This window comes from Muscardinus avellanarius (genome assembly GCF_963383645.1).
Source record: "Muscardinus avellanarius genome assembly, chromosome: 16".
Taxonomy (NCBI): Eukaryota; Metazoa; Chordata; class Mammalia; order Rodentia; family Gliridae; genus Muscardinus; species Muscardinus avellanarius.
Genome location: NC_137802.1, coordinates 35,420,980 through 35,441,229, shown reverse-complemented (window position 1 = coordinate 35,441,229; position 20,250 = coordinate 35,420,980). Strand labels below are relative to the sequence as shown.

General features: G+C 43.6%; 1 protein-coding gene across 1 annotated transcript in view; it reads left to right on the top strand.

Moving 5' to 3' along the window:
- Positions 1 to 4,138: 4,138 nt before the first annotated feature.
- The window catches only part of INTS2 (integrator complex subunit 2), a gene marked incomplete at both ends in the record, with an annotated part of 65,617 nt that continues 49,505 nt past the window's right edge, over positions 4,139 to 20,250 (top strand). Inside the window, 6 exons of the mRNA XM_080713197.1 lie at positions 4,139 to 4,431; positions 6,324 to 6,462; positions 9,571 to 9,673; positions 10,620 to 10,733; positions 16,515 to 16,645; positions 16,876 to 17,049. Of these exons, the coding sequence (XP_080569323.1) occupies positions 4,139 to 4,431; positions 6,324 to 6,462; positions 9,571 to 9,673; positions 10,620 to 10,733; positions 16,515 to 16,645; positions 16,876 to 17,049 (954 nt within the window). The remainder of the gene's footprint in view (positions 4,432 to 6,323; positions 6,463 to 9,570; positions 9,674 to 10,619; positions 10,734 to 16,514; positions 16,646 to 16,875; positions 17,050 to 20,250) is intronic.

Here is a 20,250-nt window from a genome sequence, read left to right as displayed (position 1 = left end):
GCTTGGGAGGCTGAGACAGGAGGATCGCATGGGTTCGAAGCCAGCCTCAGCTACTTAGTGAGGCTCTCAGCAACCTAGTGAGACCCTGTTTCCAAATAAAATATAAAAAAGGTCTGGGAGTATAGTCCGGAGTTAGAAAGCCTCTGGGTTCCACCCCCAGTACCACCCAAAAAAAAAAAAAAAAAAAAAGGGTCTCAGTAAATTCAGTAAATTTCTGAGGGCCTCACTAAATTGTTGAGGCTAGCTACAAACCCATGATCCTTCTGTTTCAGTGGGATCTGGGAACCCTAGTCCTATTTATTTATTTATTTATTTATTTATTTATTTATTTTGCAGTACTGGGAATGAAACCCAGTGGCATTCTACCTCCGAGCTATATTACCAGCCCTATTTTTTATTCTTTATTTTGAATCAGGGTCTCACTGAATTGCAAAGGGTCTCACTAATTAGCTGAGGCTGTTTGCTAACTGCGATCCTCCTGTCCTCAGCCTCTCAAATGCTGGGATTACAAGCATGCATCACCACACCTGGCTATGACTTGCCAATTTATTTTATTTTATTGTGGTACTGGGGGTGGAACCCAGGGGCTTTTCTACCTCTGGGCTATTCTCAGAGACCTATTTTACACTTTTATTTGGAAACCGGGTCTCACTAAGTTGCTGAGAACCTCACTCAGTAGCTGAGGCTGGCTTCGAACCTGTGCGATCCTCCTGTCTCAGCCTCCCAAGTGCTGGGATTACAAGTGTGTGCAACTGTGCCCGGCATGACTAGCCAATTTAAGAAAGGAATTAAATGCCAGCTGTGGTACACACCTGTAATCCCACTTCGTGGGAGGCATCACAGGTTCAATGCCAGCTTCAGCAATATAGCCAGGCCCTTAGCATCTTGGTGAGACCTGTTTTAAAAAAATACCAGTAGCCGGGCGTGGTGGCGCATGCTTGTAATCCTTGTGCTTGGGAGGCTGAGACAGGAGGATCACAAGGGTTCGAAGCCAGCCTTAACTACTTAGTGAGGCTTTCAGCAACTTAGTGAGACCCTGTTTCCAAATAAAATATAGAAAAGGTCTGGGAGTATAGTCCGGAGGTAGAAAGCCTCTGGGTTCCACCCCCCGTACCACCAAAAAACCCCACAAAAAACAAAACCCAGCATCCAGATAATGGATTTATTCTCCAGTATCACACAAAATAAATATATAAACATAACAGAGCTGTATGCTAGCTCAGAGGTAAAACACTTCTGGCTTCCATTATCAGTGTCAAAAGAAAAAGAATGGCAATGCTTGCCTGTGATCCCAGTACATGGGTCAAGGCCAGTCTTAGCAACTTAGGCAGCAACCTAGTGAGACTTTGTTTCTAAAAAGAAGAAGAAGAAGAAGAAGAAGAAGAAGAAGAAGAAGAAGAAGAAGAAGAAGAAGAAGAAGAAGAAAGAAAAAAGAACTTTGGTGCTAGAGAGGAATAGGCAGAGATGTAAAGACGGCGTCCAGTGGTCTGTCCGGGTCTAATAAGCAGAAGTACAATTTTGAACATTTGTCTTCCATACCTCATGTCACTTCAAAGCCACCATAATCCCGTGATGACTGAACTGAAGTGACTTAATCAGAAAGGATAAAGCTGGGGCGTTCTGGAAAAAGAAAGCGCTACCAGGCATTGTGGCACATGGCCGTCATCCCAGTATTTGGGGAGCAGAGACAGGAGGATCACAGGTTTGAAACAATTTAGTAAAGACCCTCAGCAACTTCGTGAGAACCTGTTTAAAAAAAAAATAGGGCTAGGGGTTTAGCGCAGATGTAGAATTCCTCTGGGTTTAACCTCCAGCACCACAAAAATTAAGTCAAATAAATGTAGGTCGGGCTTGGTGGCGCACGCTTGTAATCTCAACATTCGGGAGGCGGAGACTGGAGATTGCGGTTCGCGGACAGCCTCAGCTACTTAGGCCCTTCGCAACTCAGTGAGACCTTTTTTCAAAAAATAAAATAAAGACTAAAAAAATAGGGCTGGGAGTGTAGCTCAGAGGTAGAATTGCCCCTGGGTTTGATCCTCAGGACGGCAAAAAAAAAAAAAAAAAAAAGTGGGCGGGGCCTGAGGTCCTGGGCGGGGCCGCGCACGCGCAGCGCGCCGCCGCCCCGGGTCCTCCCGCGGCCTCGCTCGCAGTCCTGTACGGTGGCCGACGGGTCCGGCCGCCGTGGATGAATGAAGGTGCTGGGCGCAGGACGAGAAGGGCTCCTCCACTCTCTCCTCCGTCTCCCGTCCGGCTTCCGCTCTGTGCCGGCCCCCATCTTGCCGACGAGCCGGCGGGTCCCCGCGGCCGAGCCCCGGAGCCCGCGTCGACTCGGCGCCGCGGGCTCGCCGATCCGGATCCTCGCCTAGGCCCAACCTCGGACCGCGCTCTCGATTTCCGCCGCGCCCCGCCTGCAGGACGCGGAACCCGGGCGGGGCCCCGCGCCGCCGGAGCGCGCTTCGGAAGGTACGCGCGCCCGCAGGTCGGCTTCCGCGCGCCCTCTGCAGCCCGGAGCCCGGCGGTTGTCGCTCGGCCGGGGACCCGCGGCTCTCGGCGCCTCGGCCCGGCCCGGCGCCCCCAGGCCGGCCGCCCCGGCGCCCTGCGGAGCGGCTCGACCTGCCCGGGTGCCGCGGCCGCTGCTGGGCAGCCCTGCTCCCTTTTTCGTGCCTTGGCGGCTCCTGAAGACAGATAAGTCCCCGAGTGGAACGCCTCTTCCCCTCTCTCAGGGAATTGTGCCCGCACACGTCTGCTTTTGGCTTAGTGACGTGAAGGACGTAGAGTGCTGGTGTGGCCCTCAGGCTCTTGAATCTGACATTACTTTTGGCCAGCGAGGTGTTTTACCAGCGTTGCCACCCACCCACGGAGGTTGGGATAGAAGCTCCACAATTCTTTACACATGTAGCTGAGGCTCGCGCAACTATAGGGGCGTGGCCATCACCATTCATTGGCGTTTCCTGGAGCTCATTTGACTGGTGTAGTGAATGAAGTCTTTGAACTTTTTTTTATGTACTGGATGGAACCTAGGAACATTCTACTTCCGAGCTAAATCTCCAGCAAGATTATTTAATTTTGGTAGTGGGGATGGAACCCAGGGGAGTTCTGCCTCTGAGCTACACCTCAGCTGTCTTTTTAAAATTTGAGTTCTTTGTTTTTGTTTTTGTGGGTCTGGGGATGGAACCCAGGGCAATCGTCCTCTGAGCTACACCCCCTGTCCTATTTTTTATTCTTTATTTTGAAACCGGGTGTCACTGTCTGCAAATCGCGATCCTCCAGTTTCAGCCTTCTGAATGCTGGGATTACAAGCGTGCGCCACCACGCCCGGTTGTCTTTTTTTAATTTGGAAATACGGTCTCGCTAAGTTGCTGAGAGCCTCACTAAAGTTGCTGAGGCTGGCTTCGAACCTGTGATCATCCTGACTCAGCCTCCTAAGTACTGGAATTATCGGTGTGCACCACCAGGTCCAGCCTGAACCGAGATTTAGTACATGAAGGTTCAGCCTTGTGTTTTGACAGTAATTAGTAATATTACTTGGGGCCGGTAATAATTCTCTGGCTTTCATTTATTTTTTTCTTTAAAAGAGTGTAAGAGCAGAAGATACCTGAGGATTGTAGAGATATTAGTATACGCTTGTTTTCTTTTTTTTTTTTTTTTTTGCGGGTCTGGGAATGGAACCCAGGGACATGCGACTTCCAAGCTACACCCCCTGCCCTATTTTTTATTCTTTATTTTGAAACCGGGTCTCACTGAGTTGCAGAGGGCCTAAGTATCTGAGGCTGTCCGCAAACCGAGATCCTCCAGGTCTCAGCCTCCGGAATGCTGGGATTACAAGCGTGCGCCACCACGCCTGGCTGATTTTCTTTTCAAAACCAGCTCTTTCCCTTGCCCGATAAAATGGTACCACCATCCAGCCAGATGTTTAGACTAACACCCAGAGGTCGTTCTTGCTCTTCCCATCCATCCTCTCCCAGCTTTTTGAGTGTATTGGCTCCACCTCTAATCTCTACCCCAGTTCTGCCACATCTCCAGTTCCACTGTTAAAGAACCACTGTATTTTTCAAATTTTTAAACAGAGATGTTCATACATGTGGAAATGATATCCCTACTTGTTTTGTGTTTTTAACCATTAGAATCAGCCGTTACGATGACTGAGAGTACAAGCCTTCAGTTTGTCAGCCCTTTTGCTTTTGAGGCGATGCAGAAGGTGGATGTTGTGCGCCTGGCCTCTTTAAGCGACCCAGAATTAAGACTTCTCCTGCCCTGCTTGGTACGGATGGCACTTTGTGCTCCTGCTGATCAGAGCCAAAGCTGGGCTCAGGATAAAAAGCTTATCCTTCGCCTTCTGTCTGGAGTGGAAGCTGTCAACTCCATTGTTGCATTGTTGTCTGTGGACTTTCATGCTCTAGAACAAGATGCCAGCAAAGAACAGCAGCTTAGGTAATGTTACATTCTATAATATGTGGATTGGGGTTTATCTGGAGTTTCCAGAGAGTGGAGAATCAAGTGATTTTCAGAGTTCTTTTAGAAAAGAAACTGAGGATCTAGACTCTGCAGAGCATTTTACTTAAATCTTTCCTTTTTTTTTTGCCACTAGGGATTGAATCCAGAGGCATTTTACTTCCAAGTTACACCTCCAGCCCTTTTCAATTAATTAATTTATTATGTATTTATTTTTGTTGTACTGATGATGGAACCCAGGGGCATTCAACCTCTGAGCTACATCCCCTGCCCTACCCCCCATATATATATATATATATATATTTTTTTTTTTTTTTTTTTTTTTTGTGGTACTGGCGGTGGTGCCCAGGGGCTTTCTACCTCTAGGCTACACTCCCAGACCTATTTTATATTTTATTTGGAAACAGGGTCTCACTAAGTTGCTGAAAGCCTCACTCGGTAGCTAAGACTGGCTTCGAACCTGCGCGATCCCCCTGTCTCAGCCTCCCAAGCGCAGGGATTACAAGCGTGCGCCACCACACCCGGCTCCCTGCCCTATTTTTTATTCTTTATCTTGGGACAGGGTCTCATTGAGTTGCAAAGGGCCTCACTAAGTAGCTGAGGCTGTCCACAAACCATGATCCTCCTGTCTCAGCCTCTCAAATGCTGGGATTACAAGCGTGTGTCACCATGTCTGGCTTTTTTAAATTTAAATTTAATGTTTGTGTGTGTATGGTACTGGAAATGGAACCCAGAGGTATTCTACCTCCAAGCTACACTCCCAGCCCTATTTTTTATTCTTTTTTTTTGGTGTGTGTGTGTGTGTGTGTGTGTGTGTGTGTGTGTGTGTGTGTGTTTGGTACTGGGGATGGAACCTATGGGTTTTCTACCTCAGGCTATATTCCCAGACCTATATTATATTTTATTTGGGAACAGGGTCTCGCTAAGTTGCTGAGAACCTCACTCAGTAGCTGAGGCTGGCTTCGAATCTGTGCGATCCTTCTGACTCAGTCTTCAAAGCGCTGGGATTACATGTGTGTGCCACCAGGTCCTACTCATTTTTTAAATTTTTTTTTTTTTTTTTTTTTTTTTTTTTTGCGGGTCTGGGGGTGGAACCCAGGGGGATTCGACCTCCGAGCTACACCCCCTGCCCTATTTTTTATTCTTTATTTTGAAACCGGGTCTCACTGAGTTGCAGAAGGCCTCACTAAGTAGCTGAGGCTGTCCGCGAACCACGATCCTCTGGTCTCAGCCTCCCAAATGCTGGGATTACAAGCGTGCGCCGCCACGCCTGGTGCATTTTAAAAATTTTTAAAATTTTTAAAAATAGGATCTTGCTCGGTTGCTGAGGGTCTTGCTAAATTTCTGAGGCTGGCTTTGAACCTGTGATCCTCCTGTCTCAGCCTCCCCAGTTCTGTGATTACAGGCATCCAACACCATGCACTGCAGGTCTTTTATGTTTGTACCTATAATTTTAGGGTCATGAATTCTGTAAGATGTTGCATGGTTAAGTTTGGCCACATACTGTCCTATTTAGGCTATACTAACTAGATCAGTTACTCTCAGTGGGAAGTGGGTAGGATAACTTCCCTTAAATTACAAGGATTTATTGAAATCACTGGGGAATTTTAAAATTTACATCGTTTCCCAAAGATTCTGGGCCGATACTATATTTTTCCAACCCATAATAAATCCAGAAGCAAGGCACTGTTATTGGAAGTAGAGTCTAACTATCAGTTTTTGGTGGAGTAGTTTGTGAATTCCTGAAATGTACAGGCAAACCAAATAGTATTTGAGAAGTTTGTAGGTTATTTGAGTAACAAGTAGTTTGCTGGCAGTTATTTCCATATCATGTGTCATCATTGTTGTTTTGCATGTTGGTACTTCATTAGGCATAAACTTGGAGGAGGCAGTGGAGAGAGCATCCTGGTGTCACAGCTTCAACATGGACTGACATTAGAATTTGAACACAGTGATTCACCTCGTCGGCTGCGTCTTGTGCTTAGCGAACTGTTGGCTATTATGAACAAGGTGCTTTTTTTTTTTTTTTTTTTTTTGCAGTACTAGGGGTTGGACCCAGGGGCATTCAGCTACACCCCCAGCCCTACTTTTTATTGTTTATTTTGAAACTAAGTTGTGGAGGACCTCACTAAGTAGCTGAGGCTGTCCTCAAACTGCAATCCTCTTGTTTCAGCCTCCCAAATACTGAGATTACAGATGTCTACTACCATGTCTGGCTTCATTTTGTGTATATGTGGTACTGGGGATGGAAACCAGGGACATTCTATTTCTGTGCTATACCCCCGGCCCTATTTTATTTTTTATTTGGAAACAGAATCTTTAAGTTGCTGAGAGCCTCACTAAGTTACTGACTTCAAACTTGTGATCCTCCTATTTCAGCCTCCCAAGTACTGGGATTACAGGTGTGAGACCGCCAGGCTTGGCTGCCTGGCTTCATTTTTGTTGTGTTGTTTTTTCTTTTGAAACAGGGTCTCACTAAGTTCCTGAGGCTGTCCTTGAAATTGCGACCTCTATGTTTCAGCCTCAAGCACTGGGAGTGTGCCACCACTCCCGGGCTTGCTTCTTTTCTTTCTCTTCTCTCTCTCTCTTCTCACTTTCATTTTCCTCCCTTCCTCTTTCTCTCTCTCTCTCTCTCTCTCTCTCTCTCTCTCTGTCTCTCTCTCTCATTCATCCCTTTCCTGCATTTCTATCATAGAGATTGTTTTCTGTATGGAATTCGTAACAGTGGCTTGACATTTAGAAAGGAATTTATCTCAAGAATTGTATAAATAACCAAATTTGGTAATACCTTTGTAGCCTTTATAGGATATAATTTCCCCCATAAAATGTGGTGAAGTGTAACTGAAGAATGTATGTTACTCATTTAGGCACTGAATGAGCCTCAGATAGGCACTGGCTGTCATCATAAATGACAGTGAGTAAGGAGGATCGACCCAGAGTTGGATGTAAGATGATTGATTGACTAGCCTCACTCACTAGCTGGTTTAATTGCTCCTTAATGAAGGCAGTTCAGGTTCTCTTAGCAAAATTACAAATTACTTCAACTCATAGACCTTTGAGTAATTATGATTAATTGAAATTCTGAATTTAAATTTTTGAATGTCAGAGATCTAACATACTAAGAACTAAATTAGATCTTCATATTAAGATGATTCATATGCGAGTAGACCTAGAGTTTCAGAGGCAAAAGTGATTTGCTATTAAGTTTCATGGTCAGTTAATTTATAGTAAATAAAGTTTATTTTTAAGTTGTGGACAAAAACTAAAAGACTGAATTCTTGTTTCAAAGAAGATACTGATATGTGGTTTTAGCTACCTTTTTTTTTCTTTTTCTGTGTGTGTCTCTGTGTGTGTGTGTGTGTGTGTGTGTTTGTGTGGTATGGGATTGAACCCGGGCATTATACCTCTGAGCTTTACCCCCATCCCTATTTTTTTTTTTTTTTTTTTGGTGTTACTGGGGTTCCTGGAAACCCTTCTACCTCCGGGCTACACTCCCAGACCTATTTTATACTTTTTTTTATATTTAGAAACAGGGTCTCTTAAGCCAGCACGGCTTCCAAACACGGGGATTACAAACGTGTGCCACCATGCCTGGCCCCCCAGCCCTATTTTATTTATTTATTTATTTATTTTTGTGCTGCTGGGGATAGAACCAAGGGTTCTAGGTCAAATCCCCCAGCCCTATTGTTTATTATTATTATTATTATTTTTGAAGCCTTGCTACATGTTGCAAAGGGCCTCACTATGTAGCTGAGGCTGGCTGAGAACCGTGATCCCCCTGTCTCAGTCTCCCAAATGCTGGGATTACAAGCGTGTGCAACCACACCTGGCCTTCTTATTTTTTTTTTTTTTTTTTATGGTACTGGGGGTGGAACTCAGAGGCTTTCTACCTCTGGGCTATACTCCCAGACCTATTTTTATTTAGAAACAGGGTCTCACTAAGTTGCTGAGAGCCTCACTAAGTAGCTGAGGCTGGCTTTGAACCTGTGCGATCCTCCTGTCTCAGCCTCCCAAGTGTGGGGATTACAAACATGTGACACCATGCCCGGCTATTTTTTATTTTGAAACAGGGTCTCATTTACTTTGTGAGGGGCCTTGCTAAGCTGCTGATGCTGGCCATGAACTTGCAGTCCTCCTATATCAGCCTCCCAAGTACTGGGATTACAAGGGTGGGCTACTATGCCTAGCTTTAGATAATGTCATTAAGATATGTTACAAGTCTTTTTTAATATTTTTTATATAGCAGATAATAATTTCCTCTTTTTCACTATGTAGATACTCTTTAATTTCAACCCCACATTTTCCTACATTTTTTTTTTTTCTGAGTGGTGTTAGGATTGAACCTAGGCATGTTCTACCATTGAGCTACATCCCCAACCCTTTTTTACTTTTTATTTTTAATTAATTTATTTATTTGTACTGAGGATTGAACCCAGAGATCTCCAAGCTACATCCCCAGCCTGATTTTGCTTCTTGTTTGGAAACAGGGTCTCAATTGGTTTCTGAGAGTCTTGCTAAGTTGTAAGGGCTGGCTTTGAACCTGCGATCCTCCTGTCTCAGCCTCCCAAATCCTAGGATTACAAACATAAGCCTTCCAAATGCACCACTATGCCTGACTCACTCTTTATTTTCAAGACAGATTCCCACTTAGTTGCTGAAGCTTGCCTCAAACTTGGTCATCCTCCTGCCTCAGCCTCTGGAGTAGGTGGGATCACAGGTGTGCACCTGGCTCAGTATTTGCCAGAGGACTACGACGACCACGTCGAACACGTTGTTGCTGTCCTCCTCCTCTTTCTCCTCTTCCTCCTCTCCCTCCTCCTTCTTCGTTCTTAAATCAACAGCTTATATAGATAGAATTCCTAAATCATTTCTTTGGCTTGCCCTATCATTTAAGTCCAGATCTTTTCAAATATGAGATGGAAAATTAGTCCTTGAGACTAATGCTACCATGTCTGAAGAATAATGTGATTAAATTAGTTGAAATTGATTGGATACTGCATATTATGCTATAATATATTTGTAACATATTAAGAGATATGGTCTGTGAACTCAACAAATAAGAAAAACAGGGCTTTAGTTTGCTGCCTGAAATTAATAGAGTTCATTTCTCTCTTTTAGGTATCTGAATCCAATGGAGAATTTTTTTTCAAGTCTTCTGAGCTCTTTGAAAGTCCTGTCTATTTGGAGGAAGCTGCAGACGTTCTTTGTATTTTGCAAGCAGGTACTATCCTGAGTGCTAAGATATATTTCAGATAGAGCTTTTTTTAAAACTATATGATACTATAAGTTTTTAGGTTGGAATAGTGTTATTTTAAAGATCTAATAAAAATGTATCTTAAAAGTTTAAGTTAGAGCAGGGCATGGTGTCACATGCTTGCAATCCCAGCATTTGGGAGGCCGAAACAGGAGGATTGCAGTTCACAGACAGCCTCAGCTACCTAGTGAGGCCCTTTGCAAAAAAAAAAGTTTAAGTGAAAAATGACTAGTAGTACAACAGTGATTAAGTGCATTATTTTATTTCTATAGTCTGACATATTATGTACACATTAAAATGGTGTGTGTGTGTGTGTGTGTGTGTGTGTGTGTGTGTGTGTATTACTGGGGATGGAACCCAGGGTCATTCTACCTCCAAGCTACATGCCTGCCCTATATTTTATTCTTTACTTTTTGTGTGTGTGTGTGGTGGTACTGGGGTTCCTGGAAACCCTTCTGCCTTAGGGCTACACTCTCAGACCTATTTTATTTTATTTTTAATTTGGAAACAGGGTCTCTTAAGCCAGCGCAGCTGGCTTCGAACCTGCGCGATCTCCTGTCTCTGCCTCCCAAGGCGGGGATTACAAGCGTGCGCCACCACGGTCGGCTTATTCTTTACTTTGAAACAGGGTCTCACTGAGTTGCAAAGGGCATAAGTAGCTGAGGCTGTGGATTTTCGGAAATATACCCAGTGTGCCTGAGGAGCTGAACTATTTTAAGTTTTATTTATTTTAAATTTAAATGTCCACTTTGGGCTCATGGCTGTCCTTCTGAAGAGCGCAGCTTTACACTATGAAAAGGATATAGCTCAATTTAATTTCATTCTGATGACATCTGTGAGATGTCAAAGTGTTCAGCACTGACACAGTAAAATGTCACTCTTTCATACTGACGTTGACTTTGCTTTCTTTCAGAGCTCCCTTCCTTGCTTCCTATAGTCGATGTAGCTGAAGCCTTGCTACATGTTAGAAATGGTGCCTGGTTCTTGTGTCTCTTGGTGGCCAACGTTCCTGATAGTTTTAATGAAGGTAAATGAAATTTAAATACTGAAGAGGTTTGTGTGTGTGTGTTGTGTGGTACTGAGGATTGAACCAGAAGAGTTCTACCTCTGAGTTACACCTCCAGACCTATTTTACTTTTTAGTTTGAAACAGGCTCTCACTAGGTTCCTGAGGATCTTGCTACATTGTCGAGGCTGTCCTCAAATCTGTGATCCTCCTGCCTCAGCCTCTGAAGTACCAGCATTACAAGCATGCACCACTGCACCTAGCTTGAAGAGATTTGATTGGGCATATATAGGGCCTTTGTTTTGTTTTTCTTTTGTTTGTTTTTGTTTTAAGACTGGATGTCTGTATGATATGTGGGCTAGCCTCAAATTCCTGGGTTCAAGTGATCCTCCTGCCCCATCCTCCTGAGTGCCCAGGTCAGACCTATTCGTGTGTGTGTGTGTGTGTGTGTGTGTGTTAGTGGGGATTGAATTCTGGGGCATTCTTCTTCCAAGCTACACCACCAGCCTAATTTTATTATTTTTTTAAAAACAGGGTCTCACTAGGTTGATGAGTGTTTCACTACCTGTTGAGGCTGTCCTTGAACCTGCAATCCTCCTGAGTACTGGGATTACACTCATGTACATGCCCTCCTTTTTTTTTTTTTTTTTAAGCTCTAAGAAAGGAGCCTATTTTGCATTTTATCTTTTGAAAGTTTATTAGCAAGCCGGGTGTGGTGGCGCATGCTTATAATCCTGGCATTTGGGAGGCTGAGACAGGAGGATCTGGGTTTGCAGACAGCCTCAGCTGCATAATGAGGTGCTTTGCAACTCAGTGAGATAGTGTTTCAAAAATAAAGAATAAAAAATAGGGCTAAAGAATAAAAAATAAAGAATAAAAAATAGCTTGGAGGTAGAATGCTCCTATGTTCAATCCCCAGTGCCACAGAAAGAAAGAAAGAAAGAAAGAAAGAGAGAAAGAAAGAAAGAAGGAAAGAAAGAAAGAAAGAGAGAAAGTTTATTAGCAGAGCTGGGCATGGTGGTGCATGCTTGTAACCCTAGTGCTTGAGAGGCTGAGATAGGAAGATGGCAGCTCTCTGCAATTTAGTGAAACCCTGGTTGTTTTTTTTTTTTTTTTTTTTGCTAGTTTGGGGATGGAACCCAGGGGCATTTGACCTCCAAGCTACACCCCCTGCCCTATAATCTTTATTTTGAAACTGGGTCTCACTGAGTGGTAGCGGGCCTCACTAAGTAGCTGAGGCTGTCCGTGAACCGCGATTCTCTGGTCTCAGCCTCCTGAATGCTGGGATTACAAACGTGTGCCACCACGTTCAGCTCGAGATCCTGTTTTAAATTAAAGAAAAAAAAAATTAGGCTGGGGTATAGCTTATAGGTAGAATGACCCTGGGTTCAATCCCCAGCACTATAAAGAAAAAAGAGAGAAAGTTTATTAGCAGTATTAATTGTAGAAATTCGAGTTTAAAGATTTCAAAATTGTATTGACATTGGCATTGTACATTTTAAGTACAAGTGGGTAGTTTTACATTTTTTTTGTTTTTGCTATTTGTCACCAGTTCTATAATACAGTAGTAAAAAATACCAGGGAACTAGAAGCTATAATCTCTGTGCTGAGGTAGCAAAGAGGAGGGGACATATATCTATGTAATAGCCAAAGAGCCATATGAGAAGTATGTAATCAGAAATAACAATCAGCCGGGTGTGGTGGTGCACACTTGTAATCCTAGCACTTGGGAGGCTGAGACAGGAGGATCACACAGGTTCGAAGCTAGCTGCGGCTACTTAGTGAGGCTCTCAATAACTCATTTGCCCCTTCATTTCTTTTCTTTTCTTTTTTTTTGGGGGGGGGTCTGGGGATGGAACCCAGGGGCATTTGACCTCTGAGCTACATCCCCTGCCCTATTTTTTATTCTTTATTTTGAAACTGGGTCTCACTGAGTTGCAGAGGGTCTCACTAAGTAGCGGAGGCTGTCCGCGAACCGCGACCCTCCAGGTCTCAGCCTCCCAAGTGCTGGGATTACAAGCATGTGCCACCACGCCCGGCTTGCCCCTTCATTTCTGAAAAATATTTTCACTGGGCCCCAAATTTTAGGTTTACATTTATTTATTTATTTATTTATTTATTTATTTATTTATTTATTTTGCGATAATGGGGATGGAACCCAGGGACATTCTACCTTTAAGCTATACCCATAAAGCTCAATTTTTTAATTTTTTAATTTTTAATTTTTAATATTTTTTTGTGTGGAACTGAGGGTGGAACCCAGGGGCTTTCTACTTCTGGGCTATACTCCCAGACCTATTTTATATTTTATTTGGAAGCAGGGTCTCACTAAGTTGCTGAGAGCCTCACTAAGTAGCTGAGGCCGGCTTCGAACCTGTGAGATCCTCCTGTCTCAGCCTCCCAAGCGCGGGGGTTACAAGCGTGCGACACCACGCCCGGCTGTTTTTCTTTTTTTTGGTTGCTTTTAAGATTTCCTCCTATCACTGTTCTTGAGAAATTTTTTTTTGCACTGTACTTGGGTATGACTTTTCTTGTTTTTGTCCTGCTTGGGGTTATTGAACTTCTGGGTTTATTGTTTTCATTAAATTTGGGAGAAATTTCTTCAAATATATTTATATATTGGTGGTACTGGGGTTCCTGGAAGCCCTTCTACCTGCGGGCTACACTTCCAGACCTATTATTATATTTTTTATTTGGAAACAGGGTCTCTTAAGCCAGCGTAGCTGGCTTTGAACCTGCACGATCCTCCTGTCTCCATCTCCCAAGCACGGGGATTACAAGCGTGCGCCACCATGCCCGGCTCAAATATATTTTTGAGAGCCAGGTATGGTGGCGCGCACTTGTAATTCCAATACTTGGGAGGCCGAGACAGGAGGATCGCGGTTCACAGGCAGTCTCAGCTACTTAGGCCCTCTGCAATTTAGTGAGACCCTGTTTCCAAATAAAATATAAAATAAGTCTGGTAGAATGCACTTGGATTTTACCCCCTGTACCAAAAAAAAAAAAAAAAAAAAAAATTAAAAATAGGGCTGGGGGTGTAGCTTGGAGGTAGAATGCCCTGGGTTCAATCCTCAATACAGAAAAACAAAACAGAACTGGGGCTGGAAACTGGGCATGGTGGCACACTCTTGTAATCCTAGTACTTGGGAGGCTGAGACAGGAGGATCATGGTTTGCAGCCAGCCTCAGCTACTTAGACTCTTGGCAACTTAGTGAAACCCTGTTTTAAAGTAAAGGATAAAAAATATGACTGGGAAGCCCAACATGCATGCTTGTAATCCCAGCATTCTGGGAGGCTGAGACTGGAGGAATGTGGTTCACAGACAGCCTCAGCTACTTAGTGAGGCCCTCCGCAATTTAGTGAGACTGTTTCAAAATAAAGAATAAAAAATAGGGCAGAGGGTGTAGCTTGAAGGTTGAATGCTCCTGGGTTCCATCACCAGACCTGCAAAACGAAACAAAACAAAAACGGTTGGGGCTATAGCTTGAGGGTAGAATGCCCCTGGGTACCATCCCCAGTACCGCAAAAAAAAAAAAAAAAAAAAAAAAAGGAAAAAAAACCCAAAAAAACCCTGGAGCCTATAGTGGGATGCAGCTCAGTGGCAAAGTCCTTGCTTTGCAAGTTCAGGTCCTGGGTTCGCGCTCCAGTTCTCCCCCCCCCCCTCTTTCTCTTTCTTTCTCTCTCTCTCTCTCTCTCTCTCTCTTACACACACACACACACACACACACACACACACACACATATTATATCAAGAAAATAATCTGGAAAATTTCTTGTTGGGCATGGAGGCACAGGCTTGTAATCCCCAACCTTGGGAGGCTGAGACAGGAGGATCACAAGTTCAAGACCAGCCTCAGCTATGCTTAGTGAGGTCTTGCACAAAGTAGTGAGATCCTTATGTATCTTGTCTTTCATTTCCTTTATTTTTCTGGGTCTATAATTGTGTTTGACTGTGTAATACTGTCCCATAGATTACTGTTTCTCTTTTATTGTTGTAGTCCTGAACTAGGGGCCTTTTACCTCTGAACTCCACCCTATCTTTTTTTAGTTTTTGTTTTGAAACAGGTCTCTTTGTGAACTGTGTGATGGCCTCGTACAGTTCGTTATTATTATTAGTTTTTTTTTTTTTTTTTTTTTGCTGTACTTGGGATGGAACCCAGGGACATTCTATCTCCGAGCTACATCACTAGCCCGGTTTTTTATTCTTTATTTTGAAACAGGGTCTCACTGAGTTATAAAGGGCCTCACCAAGTAGCTGAGGCTTTCTGGGAACTGTGATCATCCTGTCTCAGCCTCCCAAATGCTGGGATTACAAGCATGCGCCACCACGCTCCACTGTTAGGGTATTTCTAAGTTACCCAGTCTTTTTTTTTTTTTTTTTTATATTGAAGATTGATCCCAGAGGCAGTCTATCTCTAAGCTGCATCCTCAGCCCTATTTTATTTTGAAACAGTGTCTTCTAAGTTATTGTACACTAGCCTTGAACCTGCAGTCTTCCTGTCTCAGCCTTCCAAGTACTAGGATTACCAGCATGGGCCACCATGTGTGGCTTCTGATTTTTTTCCTCCATACTGTCTTTTTTTTTTTTTTTTTTTTTCGTGGGTCTGGGGATGGAATCCAGGGGCATTTTACCTCCGAGCTACAGCCCCTGCCCTATTTTTTGAAACTGTGTCTCAGTTGCTAAGGGCCTTGTAAGTAGCTGAGGCTGTCTGCGAACCGCGGTCCTCCGGTCTCCGCCTCCTGAATGCTGGGATGACAAGCGCCACCACGCCGGCTTTTCATACTGTCTTAGTTTGCATAAATGATTGATTCTCAAGGTGAGAAACTTGGTTTATTCCAGGTTGGGTGGTATAAACCTAAAATCCCTGTCACTTGGGAGATTGGGGCAGGAGAATAACAAGTTTAAGGCTAACCTTGCAATTTAGCAAGATCCAGTCTTAAAAGAAAAAATAATGGGCTTGGTGGTGCACGCTTGTAATCTCAGCATTCAGGAGGCTGATACAGGAGGATTGCTGTTTGCTGTTCATGGACAGCCTCAGCTATTTAGTGAGGCCCTTTGCAACTCAGTGAGACCCTGTTTCAAAAGAAAGAATAAATAATAGGGCTAGGGCTGTAGCTCAGAGGTAGAATACCCCCAGGTTCAATCCCCAGTACCACACACACACACACAAAAAAAAAAAATACAGAAGGCTAGGTATGTAGCTCAGTGGTAAAGTGCCCAGGTATCCATACCCAGTACTGCATAAATAAAAATAAGAGCCAGGTGTGAGCCGGGCGTGGTGGCGCACGCTTGTAATCCCAGCATTTGGGAGGCTGAGACCCGGAGGATCGCGGTTCGCGGACAGCCTCAGCTACTTAGTGAGGCTCTTTGCAACTCAGTGAGACCTGGTTTCAAAATAAAGAATAAAAAATAGGGCAGGAGGTGTAGCTCAGAGGTTGAATGCCCCTGGGTTCCATCTCCAGACCTGCAAAACAAAAAAAATAAATAAGAGCCGGGTGTGGTGGCGCACATTTGTAATCCCAGCATTTGGGTGGCTGAGACCAGGGGATCGCAGTTCATGGACAGCCTCAGCTAAGTACTTAGGGACGCCCTCCGAAACTCAGTGAGACCCTGTTTCAAAATAAAGAATAAAAATAAAATAGGGCAGGGGGTGTAGGTTGGAGGTTGAATGCTCCTGGCTTCCATCCCCAGGCCCGCAAAAATAAATAAGTAAATAAATAAAATAAAAATAAAAGATAACCTTTTTTGGTTTATAATATGTTACTTACAGAGTTAAAGTAATAGAGGCTCCTAAATATTTAGTTTGTAGGGGCCTGATAAAAAATGGAGAGCGACAAGATGAAGAAAGCCTTGGAGGAAGGCGCAGAACAGATGCCTTACGCTTCTTATGTAAAATGAACCCTTCTCAGGCTCTCAAGGTCCGAGGCATGGTGGTAAGAGATCCTGTTGTTTTCATGAGACAGCTCTTTATCTTAGGACTAAGTATTTTTCTCAAGATGCTTTTACAGTCTTGTAGATTTTGGGAATTTTAGATATATGTTGCTCGTTTGGGTTCTTAGGTTTTATGAGATCTCTTCCTTTAAACTTTAGATGTTTCTGATTTTGAAACATCCTGGCTCTTTTCCTTATGATAGTGAGTGTAATGTGTCTTTGTTGCTGTTAGGTGGAAGAATGTCACTTGCCAGGCCTTGGAGTGGCTTTGACATTGGATCATACTAAAAATGAAGCTTGTGAAGATGGAGTGAGTGACTTGGTTTGTTTTGTTAGTGGTTTGCTTCTTGGAACAAATGCAAAAGTCCGGACTTGGTTTGGAACTTTTATCCGAAATGGACAGCAGGTGAGGGTTAAATATCCATGTGGGCTAAGAATCAGGTTATTTTGGCATTCACTTAATGAGGAAGAAACACATTTAGAAAGATGTCATCAAGTTGGGTGTGGTGGCTCCTATTTGTAATCCCAGTACTTGAAGGCTAAGACAGGAGGTCCGGGTTTGCAGCCAGCCTCAGCTACTTAGTGAGGCCCTCCACAATGTAGTGAGACCCTGTTTCAAAATAAAGAATAGAAAATCAGACTGAAGGTGTAACTTGGAGGTAGAATGCCCCTGGGTTCAATTCCCAGCACCATAAAAAAAAAAAAAGATATCAGATTAGTGGTTCTCATACTTAATTTCAGGAATCTCCTTATATTTAAAAGATCATTGAGAATATGAAAGAACTTTTATGTGCTTCTATATTTTGATATTTGCTATATTAGAAATTAAAACAGGCCAGGCTTGGTTGTGCATGCATGTAATCCCAGTACTTGGGAGGCTGAGACAGGAGGATCACAGATTCAAAGTCAGTTGGGCAAGTTAGTAGGTCCCTCCACAACTTAGTAAGACCTTGTTTCCAAATAAGTAAAATTAGGCTGAGAATGCCTCTAGGTTCAATCCTCAGTGCTACACATACACACAAAAAAGAAACAAGTTAAAACTGAAACCAGGCATGGCACATGCTTGTAATCCCAGTGCTTGGGAGGCTGAGACAGTAGAATCACAGGTTTGTTTCAAAAATAAAAAATAAAATAAGGCTGAGTATGTAGCTCAGAGCTAGAATGCCCCTGGACTCAATCTCCAGTACCAATAAATAAATAAATAGTAGAATAAAATAAAATTGAAATAAAAAGGGGGTGAGAATATAGCTCAGTGGCATAATACTCCAAAGTTTAGTCCCCAGTATTGCAAAACAAAAACCAAAAAAGCCCTTGGATTTTTCTTTTCTTTCTTTCTTTCTTTCTTTCTTTTTTTTTTCTTTTACCTCTGAGCTACACCCCTTGCCCTTTTTTTTTATTCTTTACTTTGAAACAGGGTCTCTACATTGTGCAGGTCTTTCACTAAGTAGCTGAGGCTCTCTGTGAACTGCCATCCTCTGGTCTCAGCCTCCCAAATGCTGGGATTACAAGCATGTGCCACCACGTCTGGCTTGCTCTTGGAGTTTTTGACAGGAGGAAAGCAGGTTCAAAGGAAGTTTATGGTATTAATAAGACCCTTGTGTGTGTGTGTGTGTGTGTGTGTGTGTGTGTGTGTTACTGGGGATTGAACCTAGGGGCATTCTACCTCCTTTGAATTACACCCCAGCCCTATTTTTTATTCTTTATTTTGAAACAGGGTCTCAGTAAGTAGTGGAAGGCCTCAGTAAATACCTGAAGCTGGCTTTAAACCTGTGATCCTCCTGTCTCAGCCTCCCAAGTACTGGGATTACAAGTGTGCTCCACCGTGCCTGGCTGACCCTGTTTCAAAATTAAAAAAATGTTGGGCATGGTGGAACACATCTGTAATCCTAGTACTTGAGAGTAAGACAAGAGGATTGCAAGTTCTTGGCCAGCATCAGTGGCTTAGTGAGACCCTCTGCCATTTAGTGAGACCCTGTTTCAAAACAAGAATAAAAAGCCGGGCGTGGTGGCTCACGCTTGTAATCCCCGCGCTTGGAAGGCTGAGACAGGAGGATCGCACGGGTTCGAAGCCAGCCTCAGCTACTTAGTGAGGCTTTCAGCAACTTAGTGAGACCCTGTTTCCAAATAAAATATAAAAAAGGTCTGGGAGTGTAGCCCGGAGGTAGAAAGCCTCTGGGTTCCACCCCCAGTACCACCAAAAAAAACCAAAAAAACCAACAAAACAAAAATAGGGCTGGGGTATAGCTCAGAGGTAGAATGCCCGTGGGTTCAATCCCCACTATTGCAAAAGCAAAAAAAAAAAGAGGATTGGGGGTGTGGTTCATTGGTTGAATGACCATGGTTAAATTTCAAGGACAGAACACACACACACACACACACACACACACACACACACACACACACAGTTTATTTAGGAGCCAGGTGTGGTGGCACATGCCTATAATTCCAGTACTTGGGAGGCTGATATAGGACTCATCAACCTAGTGAGATCCTGTTTTAAAATAAAAATAAAATAGGGCTGGGGTGTGGCTACAAGGTAGAATGCCCCTGGGTTCTATTTCCAGTAAAAAAAAAAAAAATATACATTAAAAATAGCAATAATTGAGCCGGGTGTGGTGATGCACACTTGTAATCCCAGCATTCTGGAGGCTGAGACAGGAGGATTGTGGTTCGCGGACTGCCTCTGCTATTTAGTGAGACCCTGTTTCAAAATAAAGAATAAGCCGGGCGTGGTGGCGCACGCTTGTAATCCCCGCGCTTGGGAGGCAGAGACAGTAGGATCGCGCAGGTTCGAAGCCAGCTGCGCGCGCTGGTTTAGGAGACCCTGTTTCCAAATAAAAATGTAAAAATAGGTCTGGGAGTGTAGCCCAGAGGTAGAAGGGCTTCCAAGAACCCCAGTACCACCAAAAAAAAAAAAAATAAAATAAATAAAAATAAAAAGAATAAAAAATAAGGCTGCAGGTGTAGCTCAGAGGTAGAATGCTACTGGGTTTCATCCTCAGTACTTCAAAAAAAAAGCAATAATAATCTTATTAAATGAAAACATAAAGCTGGGCATTGTAGCACATGCTTGTAATCTCAGTTCTTGGGAGCTTGAGAAAGGAGGGTCACAAGTTCATGGTTAGCTTCATCAACTTATTGAAGCCCTTCTCAATTCAGAGAGACCTTGTTTCAAAATAAAACAGAATATAGGGCAGGGCGTATAGCTCAGAGGTAGAATGTTCCTAGATTCAATCCCCAGTTACACACACACACACACACACACACACACACACACACACACACACATACACACAATGTGAACATACTATATTTATTTATTTATTTATTTATTTATTTATTTATTTATTTTTGTGGGTCTAGGGATGGAAGCCAGGGGCATTCAACCTCCGAGCTACACCCACTGCCCTGTTTTTTATTCTTTATTTTGAAACTGGGTCTCACTGAGTTGCAGAGGGCCTCACTAAGTAGCTGAGGCTGGCTTCGAACCGCGATCCTCCGGTCTCAGCCTCCCAAGCGCGGGGATTACAAGTGTACACCAGCACGCCCGGCTTCATTGCCTACTTTTAACTTAGTAAATGTTTCATCCTTTCTTTCTTTTGCGATT